Raw genomic sequence first — 21,446 nt, 5'->3', positions numbered from 1 at the left:
AATATTCATCAATATTTAATAGGAAAGATGGTCACGATATATTGTTAAGTTGAAAAAATATTTTAGAGTTGTGGAGGATGTGGAGAAAAAGAAACTCTCATGCACTGTTCGTGGGAATGTAAATTGGTATAGCTACTGTGGAAAATAGCATGGATGTTCCTCAAAAAATTAAAAATAGAAATACCATATTACTGAGTAGTTCCACTACTAAAGAACTCAAAAACACTAATTTGAAAAGATATATGCACCCCTATGTTTATTACAGCATTATTTACAATAGTCAAGATATGGAAGCAATCTAAGCATCCACTGATAGATGAATGGGTAAAGATGTGGTGTATACACACATACCTGATGGAATATCACTAAGCTGTACAAAAAGGATGAGATCTTGACATGTGCAACAACTGGATGGACATACAGGGTATTATGGCTAAGTGAAATAAGTCAGATAGAGACAAACAAATATCATATGATTTTACTTAAACATGGAACCTAAAAAAAAAAAACGAATGAATAAAAAAAAAAAAAAGCAGAAACAGACACACACGTACAGAGAACTAATGGTTGCTAGAGGGAGGGATGGTGAAGGGGTGGGCAAAATGGGTAAAGGGGAGTGTGAGAAACAGGCTTCCAATTATGGAATAAGTCATGGGAATAAAAAGTACACATTAATTTATTAGGGAATAAAATTAATGGTATTGTAATAGCATTGTATGGTGATATATGGTAGCTATATATTTGTGGTGACCACTGCATACCATACAAGCTTGTTGAATTTTGTACAACTGAAACGAATGTAACACTATGTGCCAACTATACTTAAATTAAAAAAAAATTTTTACAGAAAAAAAATATTGTAGCAGAACTCAATGACCTTCCTTTTGCAATAAAAATTCTATGTTATACGTTTGTTTATATCATATGTATGTTTCTTAAACAAGACATACACACAAGAAATTGTTACCACTGTGGGGTAGAGTCAGGAAGGAGGAAATTTTTTACATTTTTTTAGCAATAAATACTAATTATAAATTTTAAGAAATGCATGAAAATAGAAAAATAATAATAGTAAAAAAACTTATCCATACCATAATTAGCATTTTGGCATACTTCAATCTCAATATATACTAGTCTTTTCTATATAATGAGTATCAAATTGTTATGTAACTTTTTGTTAACTTAATAGTTTATTATAGTTACATTAAATTCATTTAGATCTTAAGTCTATTGATAATGAATACTATTATTTTTCTGATTTAATTATAAGTTAAGATAGTATCTTTGATAAAAAGCCTAAATATAGTCATTAAATGTTTTTCAGTTTAATCACATTATTTTTAGAATATTACTGTTTAAATATTTTATTCTGACTAAATTACATTAATTACTACAGTAATAGTATGTATATATATGTATGTATGACTCAAGACGATAGATTATGAAAAGACAGACAGTATAGCAAATAGAGATGCTTTGGTTTGAAGTCCGAAGAATCGGTTTAGCTCACTTTGATCCCGGTAGGTTATTCAACTATTTTCTGGTTTATCTTCCTCATTTAAAAAAAGAAGGGGGCATAACAGTTACTTAAGCTTACTGTGTGAATTTAACAATCATGTGAAAGTGTTTAGGACATTGGCCTCTCTTTCTATGTGTGACTTAACCTGAAAAAACATTCCGATAAAATAACCTAATTTAAGAAACACAAAGGGTAAAAAAATATAAATTTCTTAATTCCAAGAAACTCAGTTCCTCTGGTAATCTGGAATACTGAAGCTCAAAATACTTAAGAAATACCATCTATGGATGTTCACTGTGTAAGCAGTGTGTCAGACACCGAAAATACTCTGTTGAATAAGGCAGTTATGATTCTGGCCCTCATGGAGTTGACCATCTAATAGGAAAGAAGGGCAAAAAAAAGAATAAATACATAAACAAAATCATTACAGCATGTGATGAGTGTTATAAAAAGTAGGGTGTTATGGTAAAGAATAATGGAAGGAGAGGGACCTATTTGGGAAAGAATAGTCCAAGATTGCCTCTCTGAAGAACTACTGAGCCAGCCAAAAGAAAAACTGGGAGAAGATTTCTGATATAGAAAAGAGCAAATGCAAAAACCTTACTGTAGTCTAGGTATTATAATTAGAGCAAAATATGCTGGGAAGAAAGGTTTGAGATGATGTTGGGAGAGGTAGTAGTGAGATCATATAAGGTTTTATATCTGAGAGAATAGTTTGGATTTTATTCCAAGTACAATGAAAAGTCACTAAGTAATTTAAGAGATTTATATGATCTAATTTAAGTTTTAAAATGTCTTTCCAGTTTATGTGTACAAAATGGATTCTAGGGGGACCAAAACAGAAGGAAGGAGGTCAGTTAGGAAACTGTTACAGTACCTCAGATGAGAGGTTCGGGTGGAGAGGGCCTGGGGAGGTAGGAGTAGAGACTAGGAGGAGTAAATGGATCTAGGTTATAATCTTGGAGGTAAAATTGACAACATTCTCAGATTGTTTGGATATAAGGACAAATGAGGAACTGAAACGCTTGCCCATTTATGCTTAAGCAATTCAGTGGAGGGAGGTAATGTTTATTGAAACAAGAAAGACTTAAAGGAAAACCAAAGAACAGTGTCCCTGAAGCTAAGGGAAGAATGCTTCACTAAGAAGGGAGTGGTCAATTGTGTCAAGTGCTGCAGAGGAATTCAAGTAAGAGTGGGAGAGAACAGTACCCACTGGATTTGGCAAAATGGCAACTCTTGATATCCATGACAAATGCACTTCCAACAAAATAGAAAGGAGGAAAGTCACGCTGCAAGAGGCTCAGAGATATGGGGCTACAACTGAAGGGGGAAAGGGAGAAAAGTGGTCAATGGAGTGACTGTTTTGCTGTTTTTGTTTTGTTTTTTTTTTTTAAATTTTTTTTTTTTTCAACGTTTATTTATTTTTGGGACAGAGAGAGACAGAGCATGAACGGGGGAGGGGCAGAGAGAGAGGGAGACACAGAATCGGAAACAGGCTCCAGGCTCTGAGCCATCAGCCCAGAGCCTGACGCGGGGCTCGAACTCACGGACCGCGAGATCGTGACCTGGCTGAAGTCGGACGCTTAACCGACTGCGCCACCCAGGCGCCCCCTTTTGTTTTGTTTTAAGATAAAAGTTAGCAAAGCATGTTTGTTGATAAGAGCAACCTAGAAGACAGGAAGGACTGAGGAACAGGAGGACTGCAGTTTTAGAACAGTAGAAATGGTTAGGAGTTCATATTACACATTAGCATCTCTACTTAAATATAAGTAAACATATACATATTTTAGAGGACAGTTACCACCTCCAGATTTTCTAGATGTATTTTTATACTTACGGCTATATAACATTTTTTTTAATGTTTATTTATTTTTGACAGGGAGAGAGAGACAGAGCATGAGAGGGGGAGGGGCAAAGAGAGAGGGAGATACAGAATGCAAAGCAGGCTCCAGGCTCTGAGCTGTCAGCACAGAGCCCAACACGGGGCTCGAACCCACAGACCGCGAGATTATGAACTGAGCCGAAGTCGGACACTCAACCGACTGAGCCACCCAGGCACCCCTACTTATGGCTATACAGATGAAATGGTGTTAAGCATATTGCAGAGAAGACCACACAAACTGGATTTTAAAGTAGAAAAATAAAATTTAATATAAAATCCATATCATTTATTTAAAAAAAAAACACCTTACCTCTCGTTTGTCTAACGCAGCATATTCAGCTTCTATTTCTTCAGCTTCAGGATCTCGTGAGAATACCATTTGTGATTCCAGATTGAGGGCCAAATCTTTGTGGTGCTGCTTTTCAGCACAATCACAAGGAGTATCTTTATTCTCATTCTCAGCAAACAAGTCTCCTCCGTGTTTTACTAAAAGCTAAAAAAGATTTTTTCAAAAACTTGCAACCACAGATTTAAACAGGTTACTTCATGCTACGTATTTGAAAAAATTAACAATGAAGTGCAACAAAAATACAACAGTATGTACTTGAAATAACAATAAAAATTTAGATACCAGTGACTTTTTAAAAAATTTTTTTTAATGTTTAATTATTTTTGATAGAGAAACAGAGTGCGAGCAGGGGAGGGGCAGAGAGAGAGAGAGAGAGGGAGAGAGATGCAGAATCAGAAGCAGGCTCCAGGCTCCAAGCTGTCAGCACAGAGCCCGATGTGGGGCTCAAACTCACAGACCACGAGCTCATTACCTGAGCTGAAGTTGGACATTCAACCCACTGAACCACCCAGGTGTCCCAATACCAGTGACTTCGATTTTAAGATGGTAATTCTTGTTTATTAGCATTTAAAAAAATGTTTATTTTTATGTGTGTGAGAGAAAGAGAGAAAGAGAGGAGACAGAGACTGGGTGGGGAAGGGGCAGAGAGAGAGAGAGAGAGAGAGAGAGAGAGAGAGAGAAAGAGAAAGAGAGGGAGACAGAATCTGAAGCAGGCAGAAAATCCAAAGCAGGCTCTGCTGTCAGCCTAAGAGCTTGATGCAGGGCTCGAACCCATAAACCATGAAATCATGACCTGAACTGAAACCAAGAGTCAGACACTTAACTGACTAAGCCACCCAGGAGACCCAAACAATCTTTCAATTTTTTAAAAATATTTTATTATTTTATTATTTTTAAGAGAGACAGTGCGAGTAGGGGTGAGGCAGAGAGAGGGGAGACACAGAATCCAAAGCAGCTCCAGGCTCTGAGCTGTCAGCACAGAGCCCAGAACGGGGCCCGAACCCACAAGCTGTGAGATCATGACCTGAGCCAAAGTCAGACGCTCAACCAACTGAGCCACCCAGGTACCCCTACAATCTTTCAATTTTTAAAGGTGGGATTTCATTCCAAGAAATATCACCTTAAAAATACATGGAAAAGGGCACCTGGGTGGCTCAGTCAGTTGAGTATCCAACTTTGGCTCAGGTCATGATCTCACAGTTTGTGAGTCTGAGCCCTACATCAGACTCACTGTTGTCAGCGCAGAACCTGTTTCAGATCCTCTGCCCCCTCTCTCTGCCCCTCCCTAGCTTGCTCTCTCTGAAAAATAAATACACATTGGGGCGCCTGGGTGGCTCGGTCGGTTAAGCGTCCGACTTCGGCTCAGGTCATGATCTCACGGTCCGTGAGTTCGAGCCCCATGTCGGGCTCTGTGCTGACTGCTCAGAGTCTGGAGCCTGTTTCAGATTCTGTGTCTCCCTCTCTCTCTGCCCCTCCCCTGTTCATGCTCTGTCTCTCTCTGTCTCAAAAATAAATAAACGTTAAAAATAAATAAATAAATAAACAAACAAACAAACATTAAAAAAATACATGTAATAGTGACTTATTTATTACTATTGAGGTTTCTGACAGTTTTGCAGAAGTTAAATATGTTGTTACTAGAGGCTATAGGTTCAAATTTCCCCATTATGTCTACAGAAACATTAGGAAGGACATTATGCCATGAGGACCATAATCTAGGATGCAATCTACCTAAAGGACAGCCTGACAATTAGTCATGGAGCTGATTCTTTTATAGAATTCAGTCATGATCATAATAACATAGTAACGGCCACCATTTATTGAGTGTCTTCTAAGTTCCAAGCCTGATGTTAAGTAATTCAAGTACACATTCTTATTTAATATTAACAACCCCAGGGATATTATAATGTCTCAGAAAAGTTAGGTAACTTGACCAAAGTTACCCACCTGGCAAGCAAGAGAACTGGGATTCAGACAAAAGTTTGACAATTTCTTATAACCATAATTGGATATTGTACAGACACACAGAACAGGCTGATCACATAAATTAAAAGAAGTCAAATACATCCTGGGTCCACCATAAAGTTCTACCTAGATCTTACTTATGATCTAAAAGTGAATAGTTTTTATTTTTTATGGCATTTAATAAAAAAGGTAGCTTCTTCCCATTTTCTTCCATATAATTTTATCTTCTCTCCCTACAACAAACATTCAGATCTTCCTATAAAGTTTCTTTATTGCTTTTGGAACTGGAATCCTTATGATTCCTCTATAGCCATCCCAAGAGGCCTGACAACATAAAGGACTTATATCAATGCCGGGCCTGAAAGCCATGGGCTAACTTGACAAGCCCAATGGATATGACCTTCAGTTTCTTGCTCTAGGCTGAAGGTATACCTCAGAGCTAAAATGGTTTAAAAAAATTGGTTTTAATTGTTAAAAACAAGCATAGAAATAAATCAGGAAGAATATAGCTTATGGCCACAAAGCTTAAAGTATTTACTCTTTACATCTGGCCCTTCAAAAAAAATTGTTAAGCATATCTCTAAGCAGTCACTGCTGTAGCTACCTTCTAGAGCCTGCTATTTACCACCTAGAACCTTCCTAGTCAAAGTATCAACTGGGAGTTTGTTAGAAATGCTGAATCTCAGCCTTAACTACCCAAATCCCTTCCACTCCAGTCCTCTGAATCAGAATCTGATTCTGATGTCCAAGAGATTCTTAAGCACATAAAAGTCTGATAAGCAGTGACCCTAGACTATCACCTACGTGTCTGTGGAAATGGATATATTTACATTTTATAATATACTCAATACTGGGGACTTGTAGTAAGTCCAGAGACTTATCATACCTATAGTACAGTCTATTACTATTTTTTAGCCGTTCTGCTTCACAGGGTACCCAATCCTAACAGACAATTAACTATTTGCTTCTGATTGCTATTGCACTAAGAGAGCCAACTTTATTTTCTGGTTTTTTATTCAGAGTAGTTGGAAAATGATTTCTAAAATGAACACTGGGAAAGTTTTCAAAGCCATGATGTATGTGATTTACTTTCACAACAGATATTACCACAGAAGAGATTTAAGTATTAGCCAACAAAATAAATCACCTTTAACTTAATGCCCCAGTCCTTAACAAAAGCAAAGACAACAAAATTTAAGAGGTTATGCCATTCCAGAATACTGCTGTGGGGAACCTTCTTAAGAGGATATACTGGAGTGCAGACTGCATTCCTTGGGGTTAAAGAAAAATGGGGGGGGGGGGTGGCACCTGGGTGGCTCAGTTAGTTAAGCGTTCAACTTCGGCTCAGGTCACGATGTCAAGGTTCTTGGGTTTAAGTCCTGAAGTCAGGCTCTGTGCTGACAGCTCAGAACCTGGAGCCTGCTTTGGATTCTGTGTCTCCCTCTCTCTGCCCCTCACCTGCTCGCACTGTCTCAAAAAATAAATCAATATTAAAAAAAATTTTTTTAATTAAAAAAAATGGGTGTGTGAAGAGGGAATGTGTGAGAAGCCATCATTGAGAATCACTGCTGAACATGTTTAGAACTTGGATAAGATTTCTTGCCTTCATTGGTAATCTATCTTCAAAAGGGGTTCCCAAATGACTGGAGTGGAGGCAAGGGGACTACAAAGAACTATATCTCATTGCTGCAATTGGCACCTGTAGAGAAATTCATAATCGGTGATAAAATGCAGGGTCCATTTTTGTAGACATTTGTTTTGGCAAGTTAAGTCAGCATGTATGTACCTTTGGTATAGAAGCTAGCTAACAGCAGTACTGCTTGACACTGGAGCAGTACTTAAACAGTATTCCAGCTTGGGGTGCCTGGGTGGCCCAGTTGGTTAAGCATCTGACTTCAACTCAGGTCATGATCTTGCGGTTTGTGAGTTCAAGCCCCACGTTAGGCTCTGTGCTGACAGCTCAGAGCTGGAGCCTGCTTCAGATTCTGTGTCTCCTTCTCTCTGAGCCCCTCCCCCACTCATGCGCATACGCTCTCTCTCAAAAATAAACAAACATTAAAAAAATTTTTTTAAAAAGTTATTTCAGCTTGCTGAAATTTGGGGCATCAGGTTGGGAACACCAATAAGTGAAAGATGTTTTAGGTAGGGATATCCATGAAATCGATGCTGCAAAAAGTCAGATGTTCTGCTTTTATACAGTAAGGAAGTTACTTGGAGTTCTGAACAGGTAGTTGGTTTTTTTTTTTTTAATTATTATTATTATTATTTTTTGAACAGGTAGTTTTTAATCACCTTCCTTACTCTCAAAGCAAGGAGGACTGAATACTTTATTCAAACGTGATTTTTAGTCTATTTTATACACTTGGTAGTACATGAAATGTTCTACCTTAAAAGAAACATCTGATTATTACTATCTCAACACATCTGTTCATCTATTTTGCCTTCCTTTCTGTTTATAACCTCAAAGGGAGAGGGGTAGGGCAGCCCCTAGTATTCAAGACAAATCCCTCCCCAACCCTTTGACCCATAATCTAAGTGGCTGGTAACTCAGGACAAGTCAATTGACTTAAGTCTCAGTATACACAAATCCATGGGTAAAATGAGGTTTATACAATCTTGAGAAAAGATGTTTAAAAAAAGGTAATTGTTAAAGTCTGTTCTGGTTGAAAATTACCATTTCATCATCTCTATTTCCTGTATGACCTTGAGCAGTCCATTACCCCTCTATCTTCCCTCTACAACTTTTTATTGGCTCCTGGTACACGTGTTCTTTATCTTAGTTTTGTTATCCTTCTAGTTACTTTCCCAATGTTTTCCTTTCTTTCCCGGCCACATTTCTCAAATTAGTGACTGACACCCACTGTCTCTCCACTTCCCCAGCAAATGACTCAATTACTCCCAGCAATGACTTTTACCCTGATCATTTCACTAAAACAGTATTTCTGAAAATCGTAAGTACTCTCAAATTCAACAGCCATTCTTGGTTTTCTAATAGCTTTACCTCTTTGCGGCATGTCACACGACTGATTATCTTCTACCCTTGAAATTCTCTTGGCACCCTTGACAGTGTTATCTCAGTTCTTTTCTCTGCTTTTTCTTTTTGCTTCATAGGCCACCTCTTTTTTTCACTCCCTTTAAATAAAGGTATTCTCCAAATTGATGCTGTGACTTTAACCCTGTAATTTTGTCTATAAGTTAAAGTCTTTTCCTTAGGCTACTCATCTATACCTTGTTTTTAGTTTTTGACTCTATGCAGATGACACTTAATTCTAAATCTATATTCTTTACTCCCAAACAACTAGTCCTAATTTTCAATAACCTGAATACCATTTCATGTAGCTAATCCAGGACCTCAATATCCATCCTTCTAAATGAAAACTCAATTCAGTATTTGAACAAATTCCTTTACCTCATCTTACTTTTTTAATGTCTGTTAATTGATAGCAGGCTTCAAAGTAACCCAGGCTCAAAACCATACACATTCTACTTAAAAATAATTTGCTTTACTCTAATTATAAGTATGATAGCAGATTGTTATAGAAAATGTGGAAAATCAAATCATTGAAAGAGCTTAACATTAACATTTTAAAGTCTCCATCTTTTTTTTAAGGCACAGATTTTACTTTTTTAAGTAAGCTCTAGGCCCAATGTGGGACTTGAACTCCCAATCCTGAGATCAAGAATCAGGCAGATGCCCCTAAAGCTTCCATCATATTTAACCCTTAATCTCCCACACTTTCTTGTATCAATTGACCAAGTCACCAAATGCTACCAGGTCTTCACAATGTCCCTTGCATCTGCCTCATTCTTTCATTTCCAATACGACCACACAAATCCAGGCTTTTTTTCAGTTCATACCAGAATTAGTACAGTAATTTAGCTATCATTCTCTTTAGTACACTGGTTTTCAACCTTGGCTGCCCACTGGAACCATCTGGAGAAGTTAAAATACTAGTGTCTAGGCCCCCACCTCAGAAATTACAATTTTATTGATCAGAGATAGGGTCTACACTATGGGATTTTTTTGCATGCAGCCATGTTTACAACTACTGTTCCAGCACAAAGGCTTTCAAACTGTTTAAGAATCATCTGGGTAGCCTGATAGTCGTATTAGGGGGAAATGGGGTGGGGTGGGATGGGGACTAGATATATGCACTTTTTACAAGAAGCGTTATGATTCCACTATAGGTGTCTCACTGACTATCCTCTATGCCAGGACTTCTGAAACCTTAATGTGAATACGAATCACCTTGGTATCTGGTTAAACTACAGATTCAGATTTATTTGGTCTGGAATGAGTCCTAAGATTCTGCATTTCCAACAGGTTTCCAAATAATTAACGCCAGTGCCAGTCTGAGGACCACTGTTTGTGTGGCAAGGCATCAAGAAACACTGCTTTACAAGTATCCCATTCAAATCTATTTTACACAACAACCATTAGGCTAATCTTAACCATATTTGCTTTCATAATAGCACTTCTCTGATAAAAAATTTTCAGTGGCTCAACTTTCTAGAAATCTCAAATTCTTGGCCTTGGCATTTAGTATTTTCTACTTGGTATGGCCTCTATCTTTATTTTAAGTCATCTGTCTTATCATTCTTCTGCAAAATGCTTTAATCTGCATATGTCTGAGACCTGGAACAGTGCTTCTCAAACTCTGACATGTAAACAAATAACCAGCAGAACTTGCTTAAAATATTCTTGGAGTTTACCCCGAGAGATTCTGATTTGGAAATGTGGAGGCCTGGTGGGGCCAAGATTTTGTATTTATAACAAGCTCCCAGTAATAGCTGATGCTACAGGTCCAAGGGGCACACTTTTAAGTATCCTCCAAATACTAATATCTTACACACTCAAATTATACTAGTACCCATGAATTCTTCCAGGATAAGTAAAATTAAAATGGTCTTTCTCTTCAATGCCTTTAATATTTACTGCCCCAATAATTAATATAGCCCTTAGCATAGAAACATTTTGGAGGTAGAAATGAGATCACAATTTTCTTGATTAAATATTAGAAAACTGAGGCTCAGATAGGCAGTTACTCAGTTGCTGAGCTGGGACGACAATTTCTGTATTCTTTTGAGTTTTAAAACTCCAGGTGCTAAAAAACACAATATAATTAAATAAAACTCTTCAGTCTGACCTGTGAATGGTTTTTATGACTTTCCAATGAAGTGTGAAATGCTCTGATAGCTGCCAAAGTGTCAAATAGGCCTTATGGCTGTAAAGAGAAAAGTGATTTACCACCTTTGGTTTTCTAGTGACCTCTATTTGATCTAACAATAAGCATCCATACTTAAAGCTTTGAATAAGCAAGTAGGACAGGGGTGCACAGGAAATACCCAAGATAATGCTCATTTAAAAACACACTTTTCACAAAGAATGAAGCACTATCAAAACCAATAACCTCTGCACATCAACCATTTATCGAATGACTATGACAGGAAAAGCACTAATACAAATAAAATGAGGCTTAATGACTAGGCTGACTCTTAGGGAAGTCTGCCAAGAGGAGAAAGATCACTGGGCTTTTAATTGGGGCATGCTAATAGAACTAACCCATCATTCGTCTCCAAAGCCCATCTCTATTCTAAAGAAATAGAAAACCAAAAACTCAGCAACTAAGAAAAAATGCATTATTCACTGTATTAAATAAATTCTTTTAAGATTTATATTTTATTGGAGTTCCATTTTTGGGTACTGGGTATCCATTACATAGTATTTTAAAAATTATTTGTATAATTAAAGCATATAGGACTTGCTACACATTGAAAGTGTGTTATTTTATATATTTAAAATAAGCTTGTGAAGTGTGGAGTCATCTTTGCTTCCCTTTTCCAATTCTGTGCATAATATAGGGGTCGAAGGCAAAACCGTCTGTGAGCCAAATTCAGCCTGTTGTCTGTTCCTATACAGTCCATGAACTAGAAACTGTTCTTACATTTTTAAATGGTTGAATGAAAAATCAAAAGAATATTTCATTATATGTGGAAATCATATGAAAGTCAAGTGGGAGTGTCCATAAACAAAGTTTTACCGAACACTGCCATGCTCATTTGTTTACATATTGTCTATGGCTGCTTTCAGGCTACAATGGCTGAGTTGAGCAGTTGCCTAAAATATTTACTATTTGGCTTTCACAGAAAAGTTTGCTGACCCCTGGAAAAATTCTTTGAAATATAAAAAAATTAGAATTAGAGGGCCTTCATTTATCATTTGTCCTTATATATGTTTAACATACAAGCATTTTAAACTTTCAAACAATTGCAGCCCACTCCTCTGTGTTACTTTTATCTCCTAAATGAGTTTGAATCATTTGTGAAACTCCAGATTTTCCTACTTAACGAAGTTTTGATAAATACACCAAAATGAGGATTCAATATAAGCACCTGGTTACAGAGTAGTCAACAGAGATTAAAAAGGAGGCTGGCCAAAAGAGAAAAGGAAGAGCTCTATTCTGCAAATGAGTGGCATGAGTTTGATGCAAAAAAACAAAAACAAAACCAAAAACCAGTCCAAGGTAAATTCAGGTATCAAGATTAGATATAGGGATACTGATGGCATCACTAATAGAAGGCAGTCATGAGGAGGAGCTAGAGGGTAGAAACGACTAAGTACAGTTTTTGAAATGTTGAATTTGACAGACTCTTGGAATATCAATACAAGGAAGTCAACTCAGCAGCAGTATAGCAGGAGAACTACACACTCGGTTGCAGTATCTTATATAGAGCCACTGATACCGCCACACTTGGAAGTTCCCAGAAGAACTCTATGATTAAGAGTTTTTTCTTATGTTATGTTGCGTGTGTGTGTGTTTTGTACCTTTAGCTTACTATGCAACACAATTATTACAAGGAGAAGGGGAAGTTTTAAAGTTAATCTTTCATTTTTATGGTTTGAAATAATGAGCCAAAAAAAAACCATAAAGAAAAATGAACCTTTTTAATTATTAAATGTACATAAGAAATTATCACTTGATGAATTCATCAACTCTGTCTTTAAATAAACATAGAAAAACATTTTAAAGAATTAGAGAAGGTATATTTTCATAGAAATGAGTAAAAAGAAAAAAAAAAGCTTGGCCTTAACTATGCAATCAAATAATCAATTTGGCCTTAAAGGCTATACACTGAAAATGGGGTCTATTTTATAGCAATCAAAGATCAATAGAAAATTAGTGCTAAAAGGGGTCTTTTGAGGTAATGGTGATAATTTGCTCCTGGATGGTTGGAACTGATAATCTCAAAGAGATTTAGTGACCCACTCAAGGTACTACAGATGATCACTGTGAAGACTAAGTCCTTTAGCTTTACAAAAAAATTAATACCTGATAACACTCTTTTAACTCAAGGAGTATGATACTACATGAAGATAACTATAGACTAATACTGTAAGAAGTATTGTTATTAGGTTCTTTATTTCAATGTATTTGTTTTATGTACTAGTATTATTAGAAAACACAGTAAGACATCTGGAAATTAATTACACTTCCCACGGACATTCTTCTAGTTTAATTAGTAGTAAGCATTACCAAAAGTCATTCAAGGCCTAAGGCCGGGCAAGTGTACACTCATGTATATATACAAGATTAAAGATAACTTTATATAGGTAAAATGATACGCTGGATGTTGAGGAAAACAAGAATAAATACAACCAAGGTATTTATAGGACTCTTTTTGGATTTTTACATTTGGGCAAAGAGTTCCTCTGAATACAGAAAAATGAAAATAGTCCCCAAAGTGTGGTTTATGAATGTGATTTGCTGACAGATCAAACAGTTGAAACATACACACACATTCATTCACACAAAGCAAATCATCAGGCCTGTTAATTCAGAATAAACCTAGCACTAATCTCCTTCACTGAGCAAAAAATAAAACTGGTAAAAACACTGTACTCAATTTTGGAGAACAATTTAAAAAGCATGTCATTGTAAACATACTTCAAAATCAACAAGTACTAAAGCAATGCTTCTAGGGAATTTTTGGAGGCAAGATATTAAAGCAGCAAAATAAGAGAATTATTACTACTATCAAGAATGCACTATTATCTACTCTAACCCACTTGAGAAATATGCAATCTCATCAATAATGATGAGTTACTGTAGCAGAGATTCTTTCATAGGAGGTGGGCACAGAACAATACACAAAAAGGTTTGTATAAAAAGTCAAAAAGGTTTGTATAAAAAGGAATTCAGGGCACCTGCATGGCTCAGTTAGTTAGGCATCAGACTCTTGGTTTTGGCTCAGGTCATGATCTCACAGTTCTTGGGTCTGAGTCCCGTGTTGCGCTCTGCGTGGAAAGTGTGGAGCCTGCTTGGGATTCTCTATCTCTTCTCTCTCTGCTCTCTCTCTGTCTCAAAATAAATTAAATAAACTAAAAAAAAGTCAAGTCTCAGGAATTCTACTGATAGCACCACCATCCCCAAATCCTAGGATATCCTTCCACCACGCTATAAATCAGTGTTAGAAAGCACTGCTTAAAAAAATAGTCTCAGGTTAAATGACTGTCACTAACTTGCTAGTGGGCAAAGATGACACAATCTTAAGAGACAAAATAGCAAAGATTCTAAAAGATTTATTGATTTATTTATTTATATTTATTTTTGATGTTTTTAAATGTTTTATTTATTTTTCAGAGAGAGAGAGAGAGAGAGAGAGACACACACACACACACACACACACACACACACGCACACACGCACACACAGAATTCAAAGCAGGCTCCAAGCTCCAAGCTGTCATCATAGAATCCGATGTGGGGGGGAGCCTGGGTGGCGCAGTCGGTTAAGCGTCGAACTTCAGCCAGGTCACGATCTCGCGGTCTGTGAGTTCGAGTCCCGCGTCGGGCTCTGGGCTGATGGCTCGGAGCCTGGAGCCTGTTTCCAATTCTGTGTCTCCCTCTCTCTCTGCCCCTCCCCCGTTCATGCTCTGTCTCTGTCCCAAAAATAAATAAAAAAACGTTGGAAAAAAAAAAATTTAGAATCCGATGTGGGGCTCAAACCCCACAAAGCTGGGAGATCATGGCCTGAGCCAAAGTCAGATGCTTAACCGACTGAGCCACCCAGCACTCCTAACTAAAAGATTTTTTTAAAGTTTGTTTGTTTGTTTGTTTTGAGAGAGAGTGTGAGTGGGGAAGGGGCAGAGAGCGAGAGGGAAAGAGAGAACGCCAAGCAGCCTCTGTGCTGTCAGCATGGAGCCCAGTGCTGGGCTCAACCTCATGAACCATGAGATGATGACCTGAGCTGAAATCAAGAGTCAGATGCTTAACCGACTAAACCAAGGCGCCCCAAAGATTCTAAAAAATTAACTGGTATCACAAATAATACCAATAAATAAAACATAAGATCAGAAGTATATATTTATAAAGTGTATATAAAAATATATATTTAAATAGATACAAATATATATTTAAATATACAAATTTATGTATATTTATATTTTATATATTTATATCTATTTAAATATATATTTATATATGTAAGTATATACTTACATACTTATATATATACAAATATATATATATATTTAAAGAAACACTAAATTTTCAGATATGTATTTCAATCTGATTAGGATCATTGCTTTTCCATCAAAGATCTACATTTTTGGTGACACAGATATTCTGTGATCCAATCTATAATGATCCCCACACTTGAATATATCTACAAAAGAACTTTTATGAGTTATGTACAGATTGACATGAATGTAGCTGAGAAAAACCCATTCTGTTGTATGTATAGTAGTGATGATACTATAAAGAGTAATGATTTCTTAGCTAAGATCCTGTATTATATAGCTGATTTTACCTAAGCCTGTTGTTATATATGAAATATATATATGGAAAAATTCAAATGCAATATAGTCTTCAGGAGCACATTAACATTAATGAAGATTAAACAGAAAATCAGCACATTTTAAATTACAAATGTTTTGGGGCACAGAGCCTGCTTGAGAGAGGGGGATTCTCTCTGCTCCTCCCCAGCTTACATACTGCACATCCCCCAAAATAAACATTTAAAAAATACAAAAATAAATTACAAATGTTTTTTTAAAAGACTGAAATAAATATATTCATTAATATTTATCCCTTGCTTAGGGAACTGATGAATTCTAGATAATACAGCTGTAAGTGACACTTGCTAAGATGTGCCACATCTAATATGTATAAACTGGTTTCTAAAAATCAACGCAAAAGTAGAACATATCTCTACTAAAGCCGTTGCTCTCAGTGACAGGGTTTAATTGATGATTGTTATCTTCTGTGATGTTAGCCAATTTTTAACTGCTCTTGATTCCATTTTATTCCCAAGGTAGACTTGTTTATGGATTTGTTTTTAATCTTTCCCTAAAATAAGGGAATGAGTTTATTTAAAATGGGTCCAAATTCTTGTAGAACCACAAAGCAGACAAAAAGGACTAAAGTAACTGTTAAGCAAAACAAATTCTGATTATTATGTATTACCAAATACACAACTTTTAGAGTATTAGAAAACAAAGTTTTACCTCTACACAGGTTTTCATCCCTGAGGCAGCAGCATAGTGTAGGGGTGTGTTTTTTTTGTTATCAACAGCATCAATAGCTGCTCTCTCATATTCGCCTTGGTCAAGTTTTGCTCCTTTCCATCTTAAGATCATCTGTAGACAATCTGCTCTTCTGAAATCATCTTCTGCTGGGCGTGCTAAGCGAGGATGAAGGGCTCCTTCAGATATCATAATTTGAGGTCCCATACACAACAAATGCATAGATGTTTCATTGTGCACATTCCGTTTATTTGGATTTCCATCTCTACCAAAAAGAAAAGTCCTAAAATGGTAAAGAAAAAATGAAAACCAGTTTCTTTCTATCTTGAAATAAGAACACACAGAAGATAAATTTAAAAGATAAACTCTATTCCTAAGATGTTAATAAAATGTCTATTGAAGTACTGTTTTACAATAAGCTAAATGACTAATTTTTAGAGTTATAAAAACTCCATTCTAGAACAAAATACTAAAAGAAAGCAAGCTGAATATCTTTATGGTATTGGCTAATAAAAGAAGAGGGATAGGAAGAGGAAAAGGAACAAAAAATGAAGAAGAAAAAAGGGAAGACAAGAAAAAAGGAAGGGGAGGAGGAAAGAAAGCAACAGAAAGGGCCATGTATAGACTAATATGTCAATTACATAGATGCTTTAGGGTACATTCTTACACATTTCACAGCAACTTTTTTTTCTTTATTATTCTTCCCTATTTCTCTCAGGTACATCTTTACTTAGTAAGGATGGTGGCAATGAATATAAGTACAGCGAGTAATGCATAAGTCTAATTTTTAGACCTAGGAAAAATTTTTCTACTTGATAGTCATTGGCTAGCCTTTGAAAGAATAAGATATATATTTGTGCAGTGTAATACTGTTTGAGGAGAATAAGTTGTGGTTAGTCCTAGAAGACCAAGATCTAATTCCACAGTGATGGCCTTTACCAATGACAGGTCTAGGTGAGCTCCCTTAACTAATGCCAAACCTAGACCTGACAGTTATGCCTATTTCCCTGATACATCTTTGTACTAGGATCATAGGATTAATAATTGAGCCAATTTAGTGGCTATAATAGGATATTGGAAAATAGGGTGGGAAAAACAGCTGCAATATAGTCAGCCTATATGAGAAAACACACAAATGCATTATGAAATGGGCATATAAGTCCCATAACTGATGATGAATGCCTACATTTACTGTGGAGGGCTGATATCATTTGCATTTCTATGCCCAAGTCCAGAATAGCAATGGGAGGGTAGCAGAGCCAAACTCTAACCCCTAGTTACTGTTGGGTTGCTTTTAGGTTAGTTTCAGCTTAGACATATGGGTCTGATTGAAAAAACTGACCATAAAGGAACTAGGATGGACTCTTCAATTTGAATGAGTTAGCCAAGCTGGGAAGCTCTTATGAGAAAAAGGCTGAGTAAGAAGAGGTCCTATATATCATTTAGTCTCTCTTTCAGTTTATTCAGGAGACCTCAGGTCCTCATCAACACGGAAAATTTAATGCAAGTTGGAAGGAGGTCAGTTGATACAGAGAGATCTCTTTCTCTTATTAAAAATCTCTAGGTCCTCCCCAATATAGAGAAGAGACAGATCATTTTGCAAATGTTCTCATATCCAATCTGCCAGACTCTGATTAATCAAACAAAAAAGTTTATTATTCTGAAGTTAAAATATTAAAATAGCTTCTTTATACGTATTTACTCAGGAAAGGTTCTTAAATTTATTAGACATATTAATTACCACACCTCTATAAACATTCTGTGCTAAAACTATAAATGGGGATAGGAAAGGCTAGATAAAATGTGGCTTACACAGAACCCTACAGAATCTGAATTTTATTTTCGAAATAAATTTTTAAGAAATGAATTTTTTGTTGCGAATTAAATGCTTCTTAGAAAAGGTTTTAATTTTGAATATACTTTTAGAATATCATTTTAATTTTAGTTATCCACTAGAATCACACTATATAATTCAACCATTATAAATACATATTATCATCAATTGTTGACATGGGGAAAATACTGTATGTTTTCCTTTTTTTTTTTTAAACTTATAAGCAATATTATGGTCATATATACAAACAAAACTACCCATGTTCCTGCCTCCCTAGAATTATTCTGTATACTTGGGGCACCTGGGTGGCTCAGTTGGTGGCATCCGACTTTGGCTCAGGTCATTATCTCACAGTTTGTGGGTTCAAGCCCCTCATCAGGCTCTGTGCCGACAGCTTACAGCCTGGAGCCTGCTTCAGACTCTGTGTCTCCCTCTCTCTCTACCCTTCCTCCGCTTGTGCTCTGTCTCTCTCAAAAATAAACAAACTTAAAAAAAGATTTTTTTTAAAGAATTCTGTATTCTCTTCTAGTTTGAGGTATAGTATATGTGCTGCCGAAGAGAGCACTAGTTTGAGGTATAAACATTCATAGCTAGACTTCATAATTTTTTATTGTATAGAATACTAAGATTTATGTTTCCCATTTCTCCTATAACCAGACATTTAAGTGATGCCAAAGTTTTTCTATTTAAAGTAACACTGTGTTGAATGTCATTGTTCCTATAGATATTTATTTCTTATAAGTAATTTCCTTTAGGATAAATTTTCAGAAGTAGATTTACCTAGTCAGAAGATATGAACCATGTATTAGTTGTTAATGAGCTATTTATTATGTAACTTGCCCAAGATCACATAGCTTAAAAATGACAGAATTGGGATTAGAGCCTGGCAGTCTATATTACATGTCATGTTCTTGACCAGTCTATTACACTGCTGGCTTGAGAGATCTACGGTGCTGTCTTGAGAGATCCCCAATGCTGTGTCACCAGTCTAGATCATAAGAGTAATATATATTCAATTCATCTGTCAAAATTATAGCAAGAAGCTGCTGTGACACTGTATTGAGGATTTCAGGAAGAACAGGATATAGACCCTGCCGTAGAATCCCCACTTCAATGACTCTAATCTTATCAATGCGTTGAAATGGTCCTCGTCACATCACCAGGAATTTCCTAAGAACTAAATTCATCATCATTGTCCTTCTCAAATATCTCTTTTTTCTTTTAAATTTATTTATTTAAACTCAAGTTAGTTATCATACAGCGTAATACTGGTTTCAGGAGTAGAACCCAGGAATTCATCACTTACATATAACACCCAGTGCTCATCCCAACAAGTGTTTTCCTTAATGCCCATCCCAACTCAACTCTCTTCCAGTAACCCTCATTTTGTTCTCTGTCTTTAAGAGTCTCTTATGCTTTGCTTCCCTCTCTATTTTTATCAAATTTTTCTTAAACATTTTTTTAGCACTTCTCTTTACCCATGATGATAGCTCTACTTCCTAACCCCTTATTGGAAGCGAATTCAGTTCTTGAATCCATTTTCTTCTTCATATAACCTTCTTCCTTCAGAGAGCAAATCTGTTCTCAAAGCCATCTATTTTTCAATGGTTTCTGTGAATATGTTTTGAAATGGTAAAGTATTATCAGAACCCAAATGATAGACAATGGTGGTGGAATCACAGTTTTTTTTTTTTAATTAATTAATTTATTTTGAGACAGACATAGTGCAAGGAGGGGAGAGACAGAGAGAGAAGGAGAGAATCCCAAGCAGGCTCCATGGAGCCCAATACGGGGCTTGATCTCAGGAACCGTGAGATCATGACTGGAGCCGAAATCAAGAGCTGAACGTTTAACCAACTGAGCCACCCAGGTGCCCTGGAATCATGGTTCTCTTAAAGGGCTTCTATTATTACTTTTGTGATATGTGCTAATGCTCTATCATCCTGTCTGATTTCTTGTCTGACCTCTAGACCATATTCTAACTCTTTATAGGCTCCTTTCTTCTGCATATTCCACTATCATCTCATATTCAACTGATCTCCCTCCAAAATAATAGTCAGCCCTGCCAGGGCCTCAATTTCTTGTCATTAACATTCTTATTCTTCCAGTCGCTAACATGTATATATTCTCTTCAGTTCCTTTTAAACCTTCTCTTTCATGCAACAAGTATTTATTGAGCAGTTGTAACTTGGCAGGTATTATTCTAAAACTTAGGCATATTGTGAAGAAAACAAATTAAGTCCCTGTCCTTATGGGGTTTGCAGGCAAGGAGGGGTAGGAGAGGAGAACTTCAATCCATTTAATTCATTAAAAGAACTTAACTCCTAAAATACAAGAGTCAAAAAATAGAAATCAACAATTAGAAACTCTTTTCATTCTCAAAGCTTGATATTAATGTATGTTCTAATAAAGGTCTTAGATTTTATTTACACCATAAGATAGTCCCCTTTTATTTCCAAAGAAGCAAAAGAGGCTACTCTCTAAAATCTAAGGAACAGCATAATTCCCGTTTTATACATGACTTTCCAGAAGAGAGAACTAAAAAGTTATATATCCCAACTAGGACACACTGACACACTGACTGCAAAGTCTAACAGTCTTTTTGCTATATTAAGTAGTAGCTATTTATGAATATGGATTTAGTTTCTCATGAAGAAGGCAATGTGGTATGGTATAAGGTAAATACAGAGAATTTGGGTTCAGAGAGATATGGAGCTCCTAAACTGTAAACTACCCTTCTTTAACCTTATTATTCTGCTTAAGAAGAGAGGAAATTTATGCCTGCTGTTGCAGGTACCATAAAACTAAAGGAAATGGTGATAAAACCAAAGTCTTATTCCACATAGAGGCTTTATTTACTTTCTGGCTGCTAGGTCCTTGACTAAATATATCTACCTTTGTCTATCCATATATATTTTATGGGTTAGGAATCTAGCCAAGCTGAGCCTAGGGTATATACTGAAGCCAGCAGACAGGTACTCCAGATTAAATGAGGCATCATGAGAAAATAATGGCCATCAATTTGTCAGAAAGTCTACAAGGTTAAATACAGTGAAATATTTGAAGCTTTTTAACCACAAATAATTGAAACAGACTTGCTATTTTATTTAATATTGATGAGTAAATGCTATGTATCTTTATTCTATATGACAGTGTTAAGAAGAGTAATTTCTTGGGGCACCTGGGTGGCTCAGTTGGTTGAGTGTCTAACTTTTTTTTTTTTTTTTTTTTTTGAGAGCGAGAGAGAGAGGGCACAAGTGAGCAAGGGGCAGAGAGACAGAATCCCATGAGGGGCAGTCCCACAAAGGGCAGAGAGTGGTAGAGAAAGAAAGAGACAGAGACAGAGAGAGAGAGAGAAGCAGGGCTTGTGTTT

At 36.3% G+C, this 21,446-nt stretch overlaps 1 protein-coding gene across 7 annotated transcripts in view; it reads right to left on the bottom strand.

The window, feature by feature from the left end:
- The window catches only part of ANKIB1 (ankyrin repeat and IBR domain containing 1), a 153,697-nt gene that overhangs the window by 72,790 nt on the left and 59,461 nt on the right, over nucleotides 1-21,446 (bottom strand). For all 7 annotated transcript variants that reach the window (XR_007146392.1, XR_007146393.1, XR_007146394.1 and 4 more), the window contains exons 3-4: nucleotides 16,222-16,522; nucleotides 3,712-3,894 (exon numbers count right to left, since the gene is read on the bottom strand). Coding sequence is in view for 2 of the 7 variants with exons in the window: in XM_047830709.1 (XP_047686665.1) it covers nucleotides 3,712-3,894; nucleotides 16,222-16,522 (484 nt within the window). In the remaining 5 variants the exon portion in view is untranslated. The remainder of the gene's footprint in view (nucleotides 1-3,711; nucleotides 3,895-16,221; nucleotides 16,523-21,446) is intronic.

The sequence above is a fragment of the Prionailurus viverrinus genome, chromosome A2, assembly GCF_022837055.1.
Source record: "Prionailurus viverrinus isolate Anna chromosome A2, UM_Priviv_1.0, whole genome shotgun sequence".
NCBI lineage: Eukaryota > Metazoa > Chordata > Mammalia > Carnivora > Felidae > Prionailurus > Prionailurus viverrinus.
The sequence above is the reverse complement of the archived record's forward strand: the minus strand, read 5'-3'. Positions and strand labels throughout refer to the sequence as shown.